General features: G+C 44.7%; 1 protein-coding gene across 1 annotated transcript; it reads left to right on the plus strand.

Moving 5' to 3' along the window:
- Window positions 1–457: 457 nt before the first annotated feature.
- On the plus strand, window positions 458–16841 carry LOC146571810 (glutathione S-transferase theta-3-like). Its single transcript, XM_085275777.1, has 5 exons — window positions 458–905; window positions 2312–2399; window positions 2475–2625; window positions 5904–6080; window positions 16305–16841. Exons 1-5 carry the CDS (start codon window positions 794–796, stop codon window positions 16500–16502), a joined length of 726 nt encoding a protein of 241 aa, XP_085131903.1. The 5' UTR covers window positions 458–793; the 3' UTR covers window positions 16503–16841.
- The last annotated feature ends 623 nt before the right edge of the window (window positions 16842–17464 follow it).

A 17464-nucleotide genomic window follows, 5' to 3' on the forward strand; every position in this document is an offset into this window, starting at 1 on the left:
TGTGAGACCTGCATCGTGACCTATGAACTTCTAACCCCTGAGATTCAATTGTACAGTTTGAGCAGCAGCTGAATAACGGGACTGAAAAAAATCGCAGTGTTTGCCCAGCTTAATGCAGACTGTTTAAACTAAACAAGCTGCTGCTCCACATAATAAACCCTGCCAGCCGCAGTGTTGCCTCTGTTTAACAGTTAAAGCAGTGGAGACGAGCTGTTTGCATGTGTGTGGAACCAACCTTTTGGGATTTACTTACCTGGAAGATTAAGCACGCATCAAGATGTTATGTTATTAATATTTTTAAAATGATAGCAGCACAAACAAAGATGTTTGCAGCACAAACGTTTGATACCACTTTTGTTGGATTTGAAGAAGGTGGGGGGCCAACTTCACTCACATGCTTAATGCACTTCACCTTTGATAGAAACAGATTGGACCTCAAGCACAGCTTTGAGATACTAAGTGCGTCTCATGTAAGGCTGTTGGTAAAAGTTACTGGTGTAGATTCAAAGCGCAGTTTATTTTTTCATTTGTTTCCAGGAGAGTGAACCCAGCCAGTGCTCTGCAGCTGCTGGTTTCACTGGACACGCCTTGTGTTTGAAAACACTTTAAAACGTGTGTTTAAACACATTTTGTGTGCTTTTTAAACACGCTTATGTTTTTACCGTCGCCATTAACTCCACTATCAGGGTGAGGCACACGACAGCAGGGGGCGGGGCGCCAACTATCTTAGAGGGCTTTAAACTCTTTGGTGTCCGCACCCTGCTCAGAAGGAGCCGACACAGGACCGTCAGCTATGGCGCTGGAGCTCTACCTGGACCTGTTCTCGCAGCCCTGCCGCTCCGTGTACATTTTCGCCAAGAAGAACAACATCAGCTTCGACTTCAAGAAGCTTTCTCTGCTGGACGGTGAGTTCACGCACGCAGACACGAAGAACGTCGCCAGTGTGACCGTTCACAGCAGCAGTAAGGAGGTTTGGACGAGCACAGGTCTGAGTTGTGAGTCTGTGAGGGTGTAGATCAGGGTTTCTTTGAACTTGGGTTCCGTTGCTTGCAGAGCAGCTGCTCCGTCGGTCCGCACTGACTGCCTGACGCTGTCTGGTTATGTCCACGACATAAAATAACCAGGCCTAGCAGAATTACACCACATTGTGCCACCTTACTTGACAATATTTTCACTAACAATATGGAAAACAACATTGTGAGCGGAATATTAATTAATGACATCAGTGATCACCTACCAGTTTTTGCAGTTTATGACACTAATTATAAGAAAAATCAGCATGAAGAACAACTGAGATACAGACGTGTAAGGACGGAAGAAACGATGACTGCATTTAAGAACGATCTATTAAATCAGGACTGGGACAAGGTGTACAAAGAAGCTGATATTGATATTGCATATGGCATATTTTTAAGAATATTCATGGAGTTGTACGATAAAAACTGTCCAACAATAAAATACAACAGAAAGCACAAATATTCAGATAGACCATGGCTCACTAAGGGTTTACAAAATGCATGTAAAAAGAAAAATACACTCTATAGGGAATACCTAAAACAAAGAACAAAAGAAGCTGAAAATAAATATAAAAAATACAAAAATAAGTTGACCAATATTATACGTGTATGTAGAAAGGAGTATTATAGTAAAATATTGAACAACAATAAACATAATATGAAAGGAATATGGGATGTTTTAAACGGTATCATTAAAAATAATTCTGGACAACAAAGTTATCCACAATACTTTATCGATAATGGCAATATTATGGAAAACACTGCTGATAAGGTCAACAGCTTTAATCATTATTTTGTAAATATTGGACCAAAACTGGCAGAACAAATTCCTGAGTCACTGCCATCAGTAGACTGTAGTGAAAACCTGATTGATAGGAACCCTAACTCAATGTTCCTCACATCAGTGGAGGAAAAAGAAATAATTGACATTGTACACATGTGTAAATATAAAACATCCACTGATTGTAATGATATTGACATGAAAATCGTCAAGAAGGTCATTGAAGGAATTGTAGGACCTCTAACATATATTTGCAACTTATCATTTCAGACGGGAAAAGTGCCAAACAAAATGAAAATAGCTAAAGTTGTGCCGCTGTATAAAACCGGGGATAGACGCCACTTCACAAATTACAGGCCTGTTTCTTTACTACCACAATTCTCCAAAATCTTTATTTTTCAACATGTTCAAAATAAAGATTCAATCAATCAATCAATCAATCAATGATCATGTGATTCTTCCAAATATCTGCTATTAAAATGTGTGCGTGTGCATGCGCGTGTGTTGGTCCCAGGCCAGCAGTATGGGGAGGACTTTGGGAAGATCAGCCTGATCAGGAAGGTCCCAGCTCTCAGAGATGGAGACTTCTGCCTGGCTGAAAGGTGATTATGTCAAAAAGTCGTGAGCTGAGGAAGCGCTGGTCTGCCGTGACGGTCACAGTGATGTCTTCTCTGCAGCATTGCTATCATGTTGTACCTGGCTGAGAAGTTTAAGACTCCCGACTTCTGGTACCCAGCTGACCTCCAGCAGCGTGCTCGTGTCAATGAGTACCTGTCGTGGCAGCACACGGCCATCCGGATGCACGGCTCCGAGATCTTCTGCCTCCGGGTACGTTCCCCTTCACTGATCTTTGTAGGTGCTGTTAGATTAGTAATATCCCAGATAGCAAGGAAACATTGAAACAATGTTGAGTCAATATCAGGCTGTGTCATTGAATCAACGTTGAAGTGTGACGTTGACCTAACATCACTCTTGCACCCTTTTTTAACGTTGAAACAACGTCAGGTTTTGATGTTGATTCAATGTTGAAACCTGACGTTGATTCAACGTTATATTTTCTAATACTGCTCACATTGAAACAATGTCAGATTCTGATATTGAAACACTGTTGAGCTATGGTGTTGATTTTCCACCTCTTTCGCACAGTTGCTTTTTATTAAAACAACAGTTAAATCATGACTGGAAATCTACCTCTCTTTATAGGTATTTTAACCAATACTAAACTACTGCATGTTTCCATCAATACTTCAACCACCTAAACACATAATTGTACTTATTCCTCAAATTGGACACCCTTTATAAAAAAACCCAAATGTCTCACAATGTATCATGTCAATATTAATATCCTAAAATAAGAAAGCATTGCATGTGATGTAACAGAGAAAAAAATAAACCAAAAAAGGTCAATAGGCATGTTTCGTTTGCTAAATACTTTATTAAAAGACAGTTTCCTATTTACGTTTATATGATTCACAGAAGTTTGTAATTTTTACTCCGGGATGGGGATGGATGATGTGCGTCCTGCACCACCCAAACGATCTGGGGCGTATCGGAGCCAATTCTGCACTGCTTGTGCAAAGACTAACTCGGACATAGAGTTTGCTCCCAACTGCTGCGTCAGGCCATCTAGGACAAAAATACACACACACACACACACACACACACACACACACACACACACACACACACACACACACACACACACACACACACACACAAAAAGTGAATTAGAGCACATGAATAAGCTCTTGTTAACTGTCTTCAGCTGGGAGAAAGTATGTAAACTCCTAGGCTGATAGACATGAAAGTCACCAGGCGTAAATCTGCAAACTGCCGCATTTGATTCCCAAAGAGCTATGAGCGGAAAAAGTGATAAGTCTTAGCATGGTGTACCGTGTATCCTTTAAAACAAAATAAACATGGGGTCCTCGGGCTGTACAAACTACAACCCGAGGACTAAACAAGCCAAAGACCAAAGACTCCATCTCCAGATTAACTGGACATGAAAGTCTTGTTATTAAGAAAGAAAAAGTAATATAGCAATAAAACGGTAAAACTTACAGCGCTCTGCAAATGCATATTTGGTATCTTTAAATGCCCTTTTTTGCTTTGTCTGGTCCTTGGTTTTTTCCCCTGCCCAGTTTAGTACCGAGGCCAGCTCGTTTGTAATGGCATAAGCCATTACACGGCGGACTCGCACCTCCAGTGTGGTCCCTCCAATCAAGGCAAAGCGTCTCACCTATAGACACATTTTAAGAGATGGAATTAGCGTGTCTCATGTCTTTAATGTGTATGCAAGTGCTTGTGTGTGTAATCAACAGGCCGTTGTTATGTATTTAAATCACATCTGACAGCTATTATACTTTATAGTTACAAAGTGTACATAACCTTTATATACTTACCTTTGCCTTATTTGCCTCTTGTGATTGAAGAGCTGGCTCTGCATTGTTTAGCTCCTCAATGTTGTGCAAGGGCAAATCCAGAGGCAGTACCCCAGCATCTACCGATTCATTGCAGCAGGGATGGCGGATGGCTCTGACCTCCTCACGGAGTTCGTTAACAGCTCTCGTCAGGTCAGACAGCATAGTTAACATCTTTTGTGAGGTCGCATCTGTTTAAAAAAAACAATTCTAGAAATATTAATGGCTTAAGCAGTGAGAGGCGAAAAACTAATAAATAAATAATAAAACGCAGTTTACGTGTGGACAAAAGGTGCAAACGCAAGGTAGGTGAGCGTGCAGCGTAAAGTTTGAATTGAGTGCGAATCGAAGCGGGTGCTCTCCAATCATTAAAAGTAACAAAGTCATTGAACACATTTATACAGTTACCTTTACGTTTATCAATCATATATCACAGATTTACAATTTTTTGTAGTACTATGCTAAAAAGCAACAGAGCGAAAGTCTGGGTCAAGCGCCGAGGCGACGGCAAGAACAAAGGAACCCTCGAAGCGTTAAAGCTAGCTTTGTATAACGGAAAAGTATGAAACGAAAATGTTTTCTTTGTTGATAGACTTTGTTTGCAGTGCAATTTATTTGTTGCCGGATTGTAAGATGAAAGTAGACACAATTTCGGGCTCCCACATTTTATCCGAAACTTTACATTAACAAGTTTGTTTTGTTTTTTTTACTGTTATTCAAATGCAACCGTGGAAATAACGAATAGAACAAAAGTCATTCATTCTTACCTTATACTAATCGTGGTGCAGGCCAGTGCAGTGCATGAACTGATGCCTTCTCCGGTCAATTCCGCTGAGAGTAAATCTAATGTCCCGCTCTACTGTACAAGACAATGGTTACCTGGCGGGATGTACCAATGTGAGAGGGGGTGCTATGGAATAGTCCAAGTGGTAGCAGCTTTAATTTCCCGCTCAACCATAAATCGATGGTTTTTCAACGTGATTGTTGTCACCTTGTCAACTATAAATAGATCAACAATCAACGATGACAGAACAACAGTGAATCAATGTTATTTCAATGTCAGTGTCAGGTTTGTTGTTTCAACATTGGTTTTGTGTTGACATTTCAATCCTGACGATTCTGATGGTTCAGATGGAAAATCAACATTTGTTCAATGTCTCCTTGCTATCTGGGATCTTATCACCATCATGTTCTAGCTTTGTTGAAATACCCTTTCGTCTGGTTATGAAGTAAAATCACTGTGCAGAGTGATGTCACTGAGCATGTCTGGGCCAGCTGGTGAGGGCCAACTGAAAATGATCAGCAATAAATGCCACTGCTGGAAAACAGAGAGTTCAGCAGTTCTTACTGTGCACCTCTGTGGTAAAGTTTCATCACTGCCATTTCATTGGTCTGCTCGCTCAGAGAGAGAGAGAGAGAGAGAGAGCTGCTCTGAGCCAGTAAGCTAAAGTCATGCGATGTCATAGCCGTTGACTTAAAATCCACATCATTCAGACATCGTCTCCTCCCCGGCGTGTTCGAGCTTTTACTTCCTTCCACCTCTTTGGGACAGATGCTACTTTTCTAGTTTGTTGGAATTTGCTCAAAGAAAAACCCAGTCACCGTGTCATCATTCATCTCCTGAATCAGATTGTGTTCAGCATTAAGCTCATTGTTTCACTCACACTGAATCCATTGTGCCTGTAGCTTATGATTCCCAAGGTCATGGGCGTGGAAATCCCAGAGGACAAAATGAACGCGGCCTTGGACGATCTGAACTCCTCCCTGAAACTCGTTGAAGAAAAGTTCCTCCAGGACAGGCCCTTTATCGCTGGAGATCAGATTTCACTGGCTGATCTGGTCGCCATTGTGGAGATCATGCAGGTGAGCGGCCCAAATGTACCCGCAGTAACAGGAATCAGAATCAGTGTTCCCACTATGAGAGGAGCAAACACGAGATCTTAAACTCATTCAGGTCTCCGTCACACCATCATTAAGTGCACATCTGTCATTTCTTTGTAAGTTGGTGCATTTTTGGCATATTGTCCCTTTAATCACATTTTAAATGTATTTTCCAGTCCGGGGGCGGGGGGGGCAGAGCCATTGCAGGGGGGGCGGTATGAAGGAAAAAACAAAACAAAAACAAAGAACGTTTGGACACTGCTAGCATCGTGGACAGGTTTTTGACGGGGCGCCCACACAAACACAAAGCAGGAGATGAAGCGTCGCTGAATATGTTTCCAAACCAACTTCATTCTTAGCCAAAGACTAGAAAATATGGTGAAGCACATCTGCCCTTTGGCTTCACCTGCACAGGTGCTGAGGTAGGTCTCCCTGCAGGTTCCCCTTCTTCAGGAGCAGCGCTGGGCTGTTTAAATCACAGACAAACAGGATCCCACATTCTTGATCTTTAGTTCACAAACACTTGTAAGTATGTTGTGAATATTCTATAACTATAAGTATGTACAGGCTGTAGTGAGTACAAGCTATGTACAGGATATGAACAGGATATAAATATGAAAAACTATACAGAATATGAAATAAATAACTTTACAGAAATCTGAGATATACAGCTATACAGAAATGGGAACTATGCAAGTTGTAAACAGTTGTAGGATTAAAGATTATTGAATGTACAGAATGATTATTTACACAGAGCTATACAGTAGTGCAGTTAAGATAAGTGAGGGTGTAGATAGTTTCTACAGAGGCTATATAAAGTGCTAGTGGTTGTGAGTGGTGGTTCAGTCCATGTTATTATTGTGTGTTTGAGGGTACAGTTGTCCATTGTGGGTGTGTGTGTGTTCAGTCCATGAGTTTAACGTGGGTCAGATGTCAGGAGGCAGAGTTCAGGAGTCTGACAGCTGTGGGGAAGAAGCTGTTCCGGTACCTGGTGGTCTTAGTCCGGAGGCTCCTGTAGCGCCTCCCAGAGGGCAGGAGGGTGAAGAGTCCATGTGATGGGTGACTGGGGTCTTTGATGATTTTCCCAGCCCTTTTCAGACACCGCTTCCTGTAGATGTCTTTTATGGCAGGAAGTGGTGCTCCGGCGATGCGCTGGGCAGTTTTCACGACCCTCTGCAACGCCTTCCGGTCCGAGGCAGAGCAGTTCCCGTACCAGACTGTTATACAGTTGGTCAGGATGCTCTCGATGGTGCAGCGATAGAAGTTCACCAGGATGTCTGAGGACAGGTGGTTCTTCCTCAGAGTCCTCAAGAAGAAGAGGCGCTGGTGAGCCTTCTTGACCAGCTTGGAGCAGTTGGTCGTCCAGGTGAGATCCTCGGAGATGTGGACTCCCAGGAACTTGAAGCTGCTCACACGCTCCACAGCCATCCCCTTAATGTGGATGGGTGGATGTGGGTCAGCATTCCTCCTGTAGTCCACGATGAGCTCCTTGGTCTTCTCGGTGTTAAGCAGCAGGTTGTTTCTGTCGCACCACTCAGCCAGACGATCCACCTCCTCCCTGTAGGCGGCCTCATCGTTGTCACTGATGAGGCCAATCACCGTGGTGTCATCTGCAAACTTAATGATGGTGTTGGAACCATCAGCAGGTCTGCAGTCGTGGGTGAAGAGGGAGTAGAGGAAAGGGCTCATCACACAGCCTTGTGGTACACCGGTGTTCATTGTGATGGTAGATGAGCAGTGGTTATCCAGCCGGACATGTTGGGGCCGGTTGGTCAGGAAGTCCAGTAACCATTTGCAGATGAGGGAACTGATGCCCAGGTCTGTCAGTTTCCTGATGAGTTGTAAGGGGTGAATTGTATTGAATGCTGAACTGAAGTTGTTGTTGTTGTCCAGGTGTGAGAGGACAGAGTGCAGTGCGATGGAGACTGCATCCTCTGTGCTCCTGTTCTGGCGGTATGCGAATTGGTGGGGGTCCAGGGTGGGGGGGAGACAGGATTTGAAGTGTGCTAGGACCAGCTGCTCTAAGCACTTAGTGATGATGGGGGTGAGTGCTACTGGGCGGTAATCATTGAGGCTAGATGGGTTGGAGTTTTTGGGTATCGGGACGATGGAGGTGGATTTGAAGCAGGCCGGTACCACAGCGTGGGCCAAGGACAGATTGAATATGTCTGTGAGCACTCCTGCAAGCTCCCCAGAACACGCTCTGAGAACACGCCCGGGGATGCCATCAGGGCCTGCAGCCTTGTGGACATTGATCCTGCTCAGCACCACTCCTACCTCGGTGGGGGAGAGAGTCAGAGGTTGGTGGTCTGGCGTCAAGTCTGCTTTGGTTGTGGTTGTGGGGTTCCCTCGCTCAAAACGAGCATAAAAGTTGTTGAGCTCGTTGAGGAAGGAGACATCAGAGGATGCGGGGGAGGGTTTGGTGGTCCTGTAGTCTGTAATGGTCTGGAGTCTTTGCCACATGCGTCGGGGGTTGGAGTTGGAGAAGTGTTCTTCTACCTTCTTTTTGTAATGGTGTTTGGCTTTTTTGATGCCCTTCTTTAGATTAGCCCTGGCTGTGCTGTAGGCGTGTGCATCTCCTGACCTAAAGGCAGTGTTGCGGGCCTTCAGGAGGAGACGAACATCCCGGTTCATCCAAGGCTTCTGGTTGGGGTACATGGTGATCCGTTTCTGGGTGGTGACACTGTCTGTGGTTTCGGAGATGTAATCCAGTACAGATGAGGCGTACTGGTCCAGGTCTGTGTGGGTGAACATATTCCAGTCTGTGTTTTTAAATCTGTCCTGGAGCACTGCGTCTGTCCCCTCTGGCCACACTTTAATTGTCCTCACAGCAGGTTTCACACGTTGGATGAGTGGTGAATACCGAGGTGTGAGGAACAGGGAGAGATGGTCCGATTGTCCAATGTGGGGGAGGGGTGTGGCTTTGTAGGCTCCAGCCAGGTTGGAATACACATGGTCTAAAGTCTTGTCTCCTCTGGTGTGGCAGGAGACATGTTGGTGGAATCTGGGGAGGACTGTCTTTAAGTTGGTGTGGTTGAGGTCGCCAGCAACAATAAAAGCAGCCTCGGGGTGTTTATTCTGGTGTTTGTTAATGGCTGCAGAAAGTTCTTTCATGGCCAACCTAGCATTAGCGTCGGGGGGTATATACACGGCAGTGAGTATGATCGAAGTGAATTCTCTGGGGAGATAATAAGGTCTGCATTTGACCATTAAAAACTCCGCATTAGGTGAGCAGTGACTATCAGTACACAGGAAAAAACTACACGTAAAATAATCACACTGTGACGCCTCTGCCTTTGTAAATAGAGGGACAGTAACTGCGTGTTTATATGTAAGCGTGTAAACCTGCAGATAGAGAGAAAATACTGTTGATCTGACTATCTGCCATTCTGCAGTTCATCTCATGTAAACAATAACGTGGCCACAGCGTGACGTGGAAAAAGTTACATACCTTTGACGCTGCGTGATGAACTCTGTATTCCTCGTCCACACGTAAACGCAAAAAAGGAGTTTAAAAATCTCAGTTTTCAGTGAATTGAAACGCCGTTTACGTGGACGAAACAGCTGCGTGTTCAAAATCACCCGTGTAGGTGCGGACGCAGCGTGACAGAGTTAGTAGTTTATGTTATTACTTCCTGCAGATTACTTGTATTTGCTTAATTGTTCACTAAATGTTTGAGGTGTGAAATAAACAGCAGTGGAGCAAAATATGGGCGTGTGGTTGGAGGAAGGTTTTTTTGTTTTGTGGGGGGGGGGGCATTTTTCTTGTGAAACAAAGGGGGGCCCAGCAAAAAAAGTTTGGGAACCACAACATTTTTTTTTCTTTTTGTGTCCTGTTTGGATCTTTAGCCGTCAGAATTGTTGTCTTAAGGCCAAGAAAGATGCCAAGCAGATTTATTTTACCAAGTGGATCATCATGGCCTTGCCATATTGGTCCATTTGATTGACCTTTATTATAATTATGTATTTATTTTATTTTACTTTCGGTTGCTACAAACGAGACAGACATGACTGGGGGATAGGACAGGGAGAAAGAATGAAAGAAAGAGAGGGAGAGAAAGGGGGGAAGAAAGAAAGGAAAACAAAACACCTGGATCACCTGTATGGAGAAGGAAAAAAAACAGAAGAGAAAGCAAACAAAAAAAGAGCAACATAAAAACAGCACCATCACAATAAACTAGCTAGCAGTAGATATCAGTAGATACTAAATAATAAACGATATTGTGCAGCACGCAAGATAGACGGCGCACAATGTGCTTTGAGGCAGCAGCCAAGAAAGCTGTAGTCCGCGTCTGTGAACACCCGTGTGTACACCTGTGTGCACACCTGTGTGGATCAGCATGCTTGTATTCCAAAGGTTTCTCCATTTAACGATCTGCTAGGGAGTGTGGGGAGTCATAGCCCCGTCTCCCAGGGCATGAAGCAGGTATGGAGGAGATCCAGGCCCCAGACATCCAGAGGACCCGAGGAGGACCACCAAAAAGGGGGGGAACCGTGCCACCCTCCTGGGAAGAGCTGAGTAGAGCCCCAAATGAGAGGTCACCCCGCAGCTACGGAGCAGAGGCCAGAGGGGGTTGCAGTGGCGTGCCCGCGGGCTCTGCCGGCAGCCAGCTGTGCCAGAGAGGACCGAGCTTCAGGCCCAGAGGCCTGAGGGCACCCCACCCCCCGGAAGGGGCTCAGCCGGGCCACAGGCGCCCGGCCCCGCCAATCGGCCACCAGGAGTGAGCCGGTACATACATGAGCGCCCAGCCCCAGACGACAAGAACCACCAACACACCAACGTCTGAGGGCATCAGCCACCGGCAGGGAGTGTGGTGAGGGGAGATAGGCCTCCGTACTTTGGAAGGCCTGAGATGTACCCAGAGAGGTTGAGTCTAAGACCCAACCTCCCTACGCCCGCTCATATGTAGTGTTGCTGTGTGCTGTTCTAAAGTGCATTTAAAACTCAGGAGAGCATGGTTCCTGCTTCCTATCAGAGAGCAGCACAGGTCCTCCCGAAAACCCTCAGTGTCTATATGCATTTAAAATTGAGGGTAGGGCACCAGCGCCAGAGGTGGGTTGGAGTACACCGACCATCCTCTGGATGCTGTAAAACGTGCCCACCCCCAAGGCCCTATACGTATGTGTTATGTGAGAGTGTGAGTAATGTGGATGTCTAGGTTGCAGAATAAAATTGAGGCACAGGCGGCCAGAAGGGGACAGAGGGGGCGTGCCTCCCCTGCACCCTGGTGACATACCTGCACCCCAAGCCCTGCGTGTGTGGGTGGGTGTGGTAGAGCGGGAATAGGGAGGCAGCTGAGGATGGGGAGGGAAGAAAGGGAGGGGCAAGCGGCCCCTCCCTGGGGCCAGCTCCCCCACTGAACCCAGTATGCACCCCCACACTCTCGAACCCACCAGGGCAAGGGGGCCCAGGCCCATTCAGACCAGGGCCCGCAGCAGCAGCACCGACCAGCCCCACAGAGTCCGGGGCAGCCCACCCGACTCCACCCCAGAGAAAACTGCACCCACCCCATCATCCAATCATCTCCCAAACTACAGGGAGTGCAGAATTATTAGGCAAGTTGTATTTTTGAGGAATAATGTTATTATTGAACAACAACCATGTTCTCAACGAACCCAAAAAACTCATTAATATCAAAGCTGAATGTTTTTGGAAGTAGTTTTTAGTTTGTTTTTAGTTTTAGCTATTTTAGGGGGATATCTGTGTGTGCAGGTGACTATTACTGTGCATAATTATTAGGCAACTTAACAAAAAACAAATATATACCCATTTCAATTATTTATTTTTACCAGTGAAACCAATATAACATCTCCACATTCACAAATATACATTTCTGACATTCAAAAACAAAACAAAAACAAATCAGCGACCAATATAGCCACCTTTCTTTGCAAGGACACTCAAAAGCCTGCCATCCATGGATTCTGTCAGTGTTTTGATCTGTTCACCATTGACTCCATCCTCAACCCGAAAAGGTCTCACAAGCTCATCTTTGATGATACCAGCCCAAACCAGTACTCCACCTCCACCTTGCTGGCGTCTGAGTGGGACTGGAGCTCTCTGCCCTTTACCAATCCAGCCACGGGCCCATCCATCTGGCCCATCAAGACTCACTCTCATTTCATCAGTCCATAAAACCTTAGAAAAACCAGTCTTGAGATATTTCTTGGCCCAGTCTTGACGTTTCAGCTTGTGTGTCTTGTTCAGTGGTGGTCGTCTTTTTTTTTTTTTTTTTTTTTCTTTTCATATTTTTATTGAGAGACAAGTGTACAGTGGTTTACAATGACAATACAATCTGTTCCCCTCACATATTTTTTAGTTTTTCTTACATGAACAGATACGATAACACACACACACAGGCTTAAATAAACAAACAAAATAAAACCTAATAAGAAACCCAAAACAAACACAAACAACAAACCCCAAAACACACAAAAAAAAAAAAAAAAAAAAAGAAGGGGGGATAGAGATATATTAATCAGCTGGTAGAGCGTGTAATGACTTGCAATAGTCTACAAAGGGGCCCCAGATACGATAAAATTCTCTGTATTTGCCCTTCGCCACAAGGCCTATCTTTTGCAATTTAAGAAATGACATCACATCTCTAAACCAAAAAGAAACTGAAGGTGGCTATGAAGATTTCCAAAGGAGTAAGATGCAACGTCTAGCCAAAAGTGATGTAAAGGCTAAAATTTTGAAGTGTGTAGGGTCGGTTAGACCAGTGTTGACTGGAAGCCCAAAAACAGCTAGAAAAGGGTCCATGCAGATTTGGGTCCCAAGAGCCTTGGAAAGAATAACTGAATACTGACTCCAGAAGCCATGGAGTCTTGGGCACAGAAAGAACATATGGCCTAGGTCACATGGGGTGGCATGACATCTCTCACACTGATCCATCACTTGTGGGTAAATCTCAGACAGACGAGACTTTGAATAGTAAACCAGTGGTGGTCGTCTTTCAGCCTTTCTTACCTTGGCCATGTCTCTGAGTATTGCACACCTTGTGCTTTTGGGCACTCCAGTGATGTTGCAGCTCTGAAATATGGCCAAACTGGTGGCAAGTGGCATCTTGGCAGCTGCACGCTTGACTTTTCTCAGTTCATGGGCAGTTATTTTGCACCTTGGTTTTTCCACACGCTTCTTGCGACCTTGTTGACTATTTTGAATGAAACGCTTGATTGTTCGATGATCACGCTTCAGAAGCTTTGCAATTTTGAGACTGCTGCATCCCTCTGCAAGATATCTCACTATTTTTGACTTTTCTGAGCCTGTCAAGTCCTTCTTTTGACCCATTTTGCCAAAGGAAAGGACGTTGCCTAATAATTATGCACACCTGATATAGGGTGTTGATGTCATTAGACCACACCCCTTCTCATTACAGAGATGCACATCACCTAATATGCTTAATTGGTAGTAGCCTATACAGCTTGGAGTAAGACAACATGCATGGAGAGGATGATGTGGACAAAATACTCATTTGCCTAATCCCTGTACACAAGTAAGTAAGTAAGTAAGTAAGTAAACTTTATTTATTAAGCGCTTTTCGCAGACAGGCAATCACAAAGCGCTGTACACAAATATTAAAATATTAAAATAAACAATAAAATCAATAGACATTATATACAATGTAAAAGATCAAATGTAAATAATGTAAAAAATAAAATAAAATATGTAGATCAACAAAAGGCTTGTTTGAACAGAAGAGTTTTTAACTGTTTTTTTAAAAGAATCCACAGAGTCAAGCAAACGTAATTGTAGTGGTAAACTGTTCCACAGCCTTGGTGCAACAGACTGAAAGGCTCTAGACAATAGACACCCAGGTTGAGTTCATTCTCCACCTCTCCTATATCTCTCCCCCACCTGCAGAGTGAGCTCCTGTAGTGAGGAGACCACCTGCAAAGATACAACAACCTCCCCACCAGTTAGAGAGCCCCCTAGTTGGGCCGATGCACCAGAGGTCCCCCTGCACTGGGGCTGAGCCCCCCTGCACCCACCCGCCCACAGCTCCGGCGACACAACAGCCAGGACCCAAGGCCCAGCCAGGACCCAAGGCCCAGCCAGCACCCCAGACCGGGGGCGGAGCACCCCCAGACCCCCAAGCCTCCACGCCCATCCCGAACCCACCCAGGGGCAGCCAGGCTACCAGGCCAGTAACCAACGTCTGCCAGCACAGACCCTCCCCCATCTCTGCTGTATGCAGCCACAAGGAAAACACCATCTAAGAGCCCCCAGAGCCCCTAACAGGGCATGGCCACATCCCCTGGCTTAGGACCTCCAGGGAAAACATCCCTTGGGACTCCCCAGACGCCCTAAGGCCATCCCTACCCCCACATCAACCACAATAGCGAAGGCAGGACCAAACCATGACCCCCCACCCCCACTAGGTGATGAAGCCGATCAAAGGAGCCCAAAGGGATTGATCAAATGTGATGGCAGAGGCTGTATCAAGACTAATGTGATCGATTAGATGGTTTTTATATTGGTTAGAATTAAGATTATTTTTATTTTTCCAGTTAATGAGGACCATTTTCTTGGCAATGCATAGGGCCGTAAAAACAACGTGAGCTGTGTTTATTTCTGCAGTGACCTCATCCAAGTTGCCCAGCATGCACACTAAAGGCTGGAATGTTACATTTCAGACACTTTGATAAGTCTTCACATATCTCGCGCCAAAACTTTTGCACTGGTGGACAGAACCAAAGAACATGGATGTAATTGTCCGGTGTATTTGCTGTGCAGTGTGAGCAGTTGTTGGAAGGCGTATAGCCCATCTTGAACATCCTATGATGTATAGTGCACTCTATGTAATATTTTGTATTGGATTAATGTGGGGGTTTATGTTTATGTTTCCAAAGGAATTTAGACATATACGAGTCTAGAGATCTGAACCAATCTTGTGATGGCTTATTTGGGATCATTGACAATAAATAGTTTATTTTTGGTAAGACAATCATTTTTATAGTGGCGACCCTTCCCATGAGTGATATGGGTAGAGATTTCCATCTAGTCAGATCGCCTTCTACTGTCTTTAAAAGTGGGATGTGGTTTAATTTAGTTAATTCTGAAAGCTTAGGAGAAACATTAATAGCTAAATATTTTATATTTCCCGATTGCAGTGGTGTAGAAGAAGAATTATGCAAGGAGCAATTAATCGGAAGGACTGTAGATTTTGACCAGTTAATTGAATAATCTGAGACACTTGAGAAAGAATTTATCAATGCAATCACCCCAGAGAGATTGGTTTGTGAATTTTGGCGAAAAAGTAACACATCATCTGCATAAAGGCTGATTTTATGTTCTATATTCTTACATTTTATGCCCTTAATTACTGAATTCTGTCTAATTGCTGCTGCTAGTGGCTCAATAAAAATTGCAAACAGTGAAGGGGAGAGTGGGCATCCCTGCCTGGTGCCCCTCAGGAGACAGAAGCTGGAGGATGTTTGGTCATTTGTTCTGACACAAGCTGTTGGGGAATTATATAAAACTGTTAATCTGACTATCTGCCATTCTGCAGTTCATCTCATGTAAACAATAACGTGGCCACAGCGTGACGTGGAAAAAGTTACATACCTTTGACGCTGCGTGATGAACTCTGTATTCCTCGTCCACACGGAAACGCAAAAAAGGAGTTTAAAAATCTCAGTTTTCAGTGATTTGAAACGCCATTTAAGTGGGCGAAACAGCTGCGTGTTCAAAATCACCCGTGTAGGTGCGGACGCAGCGTGACAGAGTTAGTAGTTTATTTTATTACTTCCTGCAGATTACTTGTATTTGCTTAATTGTTCACTAAATGTTTGAGGTGTGAAATAAACAGCAATGGAGCAAAATATGGGCGTGTGGTTGGAGGAAGGTTTTTTTGTTTTGTGGGGGGGGGGCATTTTTCTTGTGAAACAAAGGGGGGCCCAGCAAAAAACGTTTGGGAACCACTGGTTTTAGCAATGGTATTTCCTTTTTCCAGTTCATCCAGATCAATGGTGTTTCTCACCAACAATACTTAAATTAAAATATAAACAGGTCCAACAACTAGTTCGCCTGGTACCGACTAGTAACCGTAGCAACACTTTGTTGACTAGTCGCACACATCCCCGGTGTTTTCAGAGCTCCTCCTGAGCTGAAACAGCTGCTGGGAACGAGGTCGATGAACAAACCGGTTCTGATCTCTGTGGGGACTAAACCTGAATCCTCTTCTTGTGCTTGTCTCAATGCAGCCTGTGGGCGCCGGCGTGGACGTGTTTGAGGGGAGACCCAAGCTGAGTGCGTGGCGGGACAGAGTCCAGGAAGCTATTGGAAAGGAGCTCTTCGATGAGGCACACCAGTATATCCTGGGAGCACAGGAGAGTGTGAAAAGCATGGACTCCAGCAAGATGCAGGTCTTCAAGCCCAAGATCCTCAGGCTCTTCATGTGAACAGGACGGCACCGATTCTGTGCAAACGACTTGGATTCATCTCATATGTGTCGATACAACAAATACACACAACGTCTTACATGTATGTCTGTACTAACAGGATAATGTAGTATGCATTCCAGATGTTTCAAGTAAACTCAGTACACTCTTGTTGCATAGTGCAGGGCTTCTCCATGGAGACAGGCAGACATGGCTCTGCAGACCTGATTATGTAACAGAGGAATGTGGAACATGAGCTTTCAGAATAAATGCACAGTTATAAAAGCTCTGTCTTCGTATATAATGAAGCTGCTGTTAATCTTCTTTCAAGCCTAATAAAGTGTCTGCAGCACTCTGTCAGCCTGGCTTCCTCCCTTTGTGTTTACTGTGTTGGTGCAGATCTGTGTGGATGTTTGCAAATGACGGTGCACTGCTGCCACCTAGTGTTTCATATTTACATGCACAGTAATCAGTGCAAGTGTAATACACAGACATACTGTAGAACAAACAAGACTTGTACTCACAAGCAGAGACGGCCCTTTCACGTAGAAATTGACTGTTCTTCAAAGATGGCCGCCCACCACAACATGCTACTTTACCAGAGGTCTACACTACAAAGCCAGTTCAGTGTACCCAGGATGTCTTCATTGTCTGGATTCACTTACTCTAACATTAGTGGTCAGGATAATCTCTCACACAGGGCTGGTTATCAACCAGCTCGGTTCACCCAGGGTTGAAGAGGTGGGGTTGGCACCATCTGACCAGTCTAAAAGGGACATTTTGCTTTATCCACAGAAAAGGATCCTATGAGTCCAACCTACTCCAGAGATGTTAAAAAACCGATTAAAGTCTATAAAGAACTTAACAAATACAGCATTAAGAAAGAAAGGAGATTGAGGCAGCAGCAGCAAATCCTTATTATGGTGAACATCCACAGCAGAGGGCTGGAAAGCAGTACCCACAGCACCACCTCAGTGGAAATG

Source organism: Mchenga conophoros, linkage group LG6 (assembly GCF_057382185.1).
Source record: "Mchenga conophoros isolate Kocher_MC1m ecotype Shallow Benthic linkage group LG6, M_conophoros_male_GT1.1, whole genome shotgun sequence".
NCBI lineage: Eukaryota > Metazoa > Chordata > Actinopteri > Cichliformes > Cichlidae > Mchenga > Mchenga conophoros.

Excerpts from the sequence above, each read along its gene's own strand:
- LOC146571810 (XM_085275777.1), top strand. The coding sequence starts at position 794 with ATGGCGCTGGAGCTCTACCTGGACCTGTTCTCGCAGCCCTGCCGCTCC. Across the intron at positions 906-2,311 it reads GAAGCTTTCTCTGCTGGACG|GCCAGCAGTATGGGGAGGAC; the intron begins GTGAGTTCACGC and ends TGTTGGTCCCAG. Across the intron at positions 2,626-5,903 it reads CCGAGATCTTCTGCCTCCGG|CTTATGATTCCCAAGGTCAT; the intron begins GTACGTTCCCCT and ends TTGTGCCTGTAG.